The 3,552-nt window shown below is 34.5% G+C and overlaps 1 protein-coding gene across 1 annotated transcript; it reads right to left on the bottom strand.

The window, feature by feature from the left end:
- LOC114373504 (peroxisomal membrane protein 13-like) lies at positions 1–2,758 on the bottom strand. The gene is made up of 5 exons (XM_028330978.1): positions 2,617–2,758; positions 1,817–2,041; positions 1,438–1,721; positions 876–968; positions 1–563 (listed from the first exon to the last, which is right to left on the bottom strand). Exons 1-5 carry the CDS (start codon positions 2,633–2,635, stop codon positions 342–344), a joined length of 843 nt encoding a protein of 280 aa, XP_028186779.1. The 5' UTR covers positions 2,636–2,758; the 3' UTR covers positions 1–341.
- Positions 2,759–3,552: the final 794 nt, after the last annotated feature.

Consider the following 3,552-nt stretch of genomic DNA (forward strand, 5'->3'; position numbering starts at 1 on the left):
TTGATAAGTGAATCAAACATGCCTTATATTTTTTTTCCACTCAATTTACTTCTTTCAATTTGTCGCCCCCAAAAGATTAAGAAACATTTGAAATACAAAGTAATACAACTATCTATACAAATAGCATCCTACAAGATTCAGAACAAATGCTTAGAAGGCAACTGTATTGCTAGTTTGTTCTCTCTTATCAGAGCAATCTAAGCAAAGCAATAATGAACTTAAACTTCCAGATTAAGCATCGATTTCACAGCTTCAGTATATTCACTTGTATTGCTTCATCTGTTCCTCAATTCCTTGGTTTGTATTTGGACTTGCTCTATCAGCAAAACAAATTTGCATCATCATTTTTTGGCGTCATTTTCCCATACATTGTCCCAAGAACCACTTGGAGCAGGCTTTGTTCCCTCAATGAAGTTCTGATTTACAGAGGAATTGTGTTGCCCAGGTAGTGGAAGTCCATCTGGACCTGGAGGGTTAATCTTCTTTGGTTTAGTTCTGATTCCAAGCAACCGCAACACAAATCTAGCTAGCTCTCCATACAGTACACCAGAACGATCAAAAAGCTGTAAAGAGACCAAGTATCCATATAGCATTAATATAATATTCATACCACTTGAAAGGGGGAAAAGCATAAATCAAATTGTGATTTGATCAAATCACTTGATTACCTTTTACTGATTTTTTTTTTTAATTTGGACAAACCCACAAACTTGATTTTAACAAGCTATTCAAATTCCCACAATTCAAAGTATTGAACTTGAGCATAGATTATTTCATTTAAGTCTAATTTTGATCTTCAAAGAGCCATAGGAGCATAGTCTATATAATATTAACAAATGAGCATAAAATGGAAAAAAGAAAGATGAATACAAAACCTGAAGAAGTGCAGTCATGAACATATGGAAAGCCTGCGTGTTCTGGTCTATGAGCATTGAAATCCGGCCAAAAAAGTTAACCACACCTTGCATCTGCAATTAAAGGGAAATAAATTCAACATATGCAAAGCAATGTTTTCGTCAATAAAGTACAATAGAAAAACCCATATATATGAAACAATTCCAGGGGGAAGGGTAAAAAGAGAGACAAGTAATGGCAAAGAATGAGAACAGTGAATAGAATATGCCAAAAAAAGAAAAGGACATAAAATAACACTCCCTTTCCAGATGCTGATTGGAAGAACAAGTACTCCTAAAAACAAGATGTTTCATAATGGATCTATAATCCCAACTATGAAGATTAATACTATCCCAGTTTCTGTTGCATTGCATCTTGTCTCACATGGCTCAGTTACTTGTGATTATTACCAACATCAAAACACAAGATCATACAACCCAAAATTACTTCATGATCTAGTAATTAGTAACCCAAAATGTGAGAACCAATGCTGATTAATAACGAAAAAGAAAACCAAGTTAGACAAAGAATGATATAGCTCACCACACGCATAAAAGAAATCCAAAATCCTGGGGGCGATGAAGGAACTCCGTACGGATTATTGGGATCTTCAGCTCCATAAGGACCACCACCACCCATACCATAACCACCCATTGGACCACCAAAGCCACCATTATACATTCCCCCTCCATACATCCCAGAGGAACCATAGAGGCCCCCATATCCTCCCCTGTACATACTGCTGCCATACATTCCTCCGCCATACAACCCTCCCACTCCACCATAAGATCCATATCCAGAATTATAATTCATTGTGGAACCATAACCTGTATTATAGCCCAAGCAAAAAGCTTCATCAAAATAGGTAAAATAAGAGGGCAAAATATGTGACACTAGAAATAATTTAAAATAAAAAAGGCACCTCCATAGCTGGTACTTCCATTATTCTGCTCCCATGGCCTTGTGGGAAGGGGTCTCCCAAGAGCATTCCTATTGACAGTTGCAGTCTTATCGGAAGCTGGAACTATTTCGCCAGGTTTTGCAGTCCCTGAAGCCTCAACTACATCACTTGTGCTACCTGCTGATGGGGGTTTAAAAGGTGCTGGCCCAGATGATGATGCTGCTTTCTCCCAAGGTTTTGGTGGAGCTGCAACACAAAGCTATAAAATTGTTGGAAATTCCATAGAGAGAGGCATGAGAATTGAGAAGACACATTTCATGATCACACACCACTCAGGAAACCACAAATTAAAACTTCATTTTGAGAATGCTCAGAATATCTCATTGGATAAAATTATTAAGCCTTCCAAGACAACATTATTTATTACAGGATAAAATTGGAATAGATGTTTTAATATCTCATTAAAGAGTGAGAACATCAGTCAATTTGAAATTTTTTTCAAAGGCTAAAACTGCAGACATTTTGGGAGAGAGTAATATAGCTATTAATCAATCAATCCCATTTGACTGAACCTCAAGAATTGCAAAGTCAATAGATGCCACACCATGAAATCTAATTTGTTAATAATCTACGTAAAAATCAGGTGAATCAAAGGAACAAGGTAATGATTGGTGTTACCTTTTTTTCTTTTTCTTGGCTTCACCAAGGAAAAATAGAACAGCAATAGAAATAATAATTAAGAAAAGAATCGCATGAATGGGAATGAAAATCAACGAATTAGAAAAACAAGAAATTAGAATTGAGGGTTTGGCGAACTGAACCTGAAACTGATGGTTCCATGCGAATTGCGAACAAACAGCATAAGCTCTTCCAGACAACAACTCAACGCGTTGAATGCATTCTTATGTTTAGTTTTTTTTTTTCCTTTCTTTTTGGTAGTTATTTACTTAGGTTGGTTGGTCTTAGAATATCTAAAACAGTTATTTAAATATTAATTACTTGGGATAGCTGTATCTCAACCGTTGATTTATCATTGGTGAGTGGATCTGGCGGTGAAACATTTCATTGATTTTTCTTTTTTATTTATTTTATAGAATAAACATTAGGATAATTTCATCGTATTTTATAGTGTTGACCGACCCTGGCATCATGGCAAGAACCTTCGTCTCGATTGTTCCAACTTTTATTAATCCAACACGTGTTTTTCGTTTTTTGAGAAGGCAATTCTCTACAACGTGAATTCTATTGAGCATTGACTCTCTCGTCTCAATGCTTTAGTAATTTCAAAAATTCAAATTTCACTTACTCGACGCTTTTAATTGTTACCTAAAGATTACACTATATTATTATTGTTAACATATTTGTTTTTGTAAAACTAAAGTAGTACTATCATAAAAAGACAAATTTAATCATTATTTTATATTTTTGAGAAAGTAAAAATATGTTTTGTTTTTTATTAAAACCGATTTAAAAAGAATTGATATTAAAATAGTACTCCATATAATTATGGTAGCTGAAACTTGTCTAACCACAACTCCCTTTTAAGGAGGTTATAACTCCACTATTTATGTTCCTGAACTTCCTTTCATTTGGTAAGTAAAAAGAAACAAGGATTCAAATATACATTTTTTTTATTATCATATTTTCAAATTACAAATCTGTATAAACTGAAGATTGAGCTATTTACAATGTCCTGTCTACAACTGTAGACTTCTATGCAGCTTTAATCTTAGCATATGGAGAAAACTACATATTTA

Source organism: Glycine soja, chromosome 11, assembly GCF_004193775.1.
Source record: "Glycine soja cultivar W05 chromosome 11, ASM419377v2, whole genome shotgun sequence".
NCBI lineage: Eukaryota > Viridiplantae > Streptophyta > Magnoliopsida > Fabales > Fabaceae > Glycine > Glycine soja.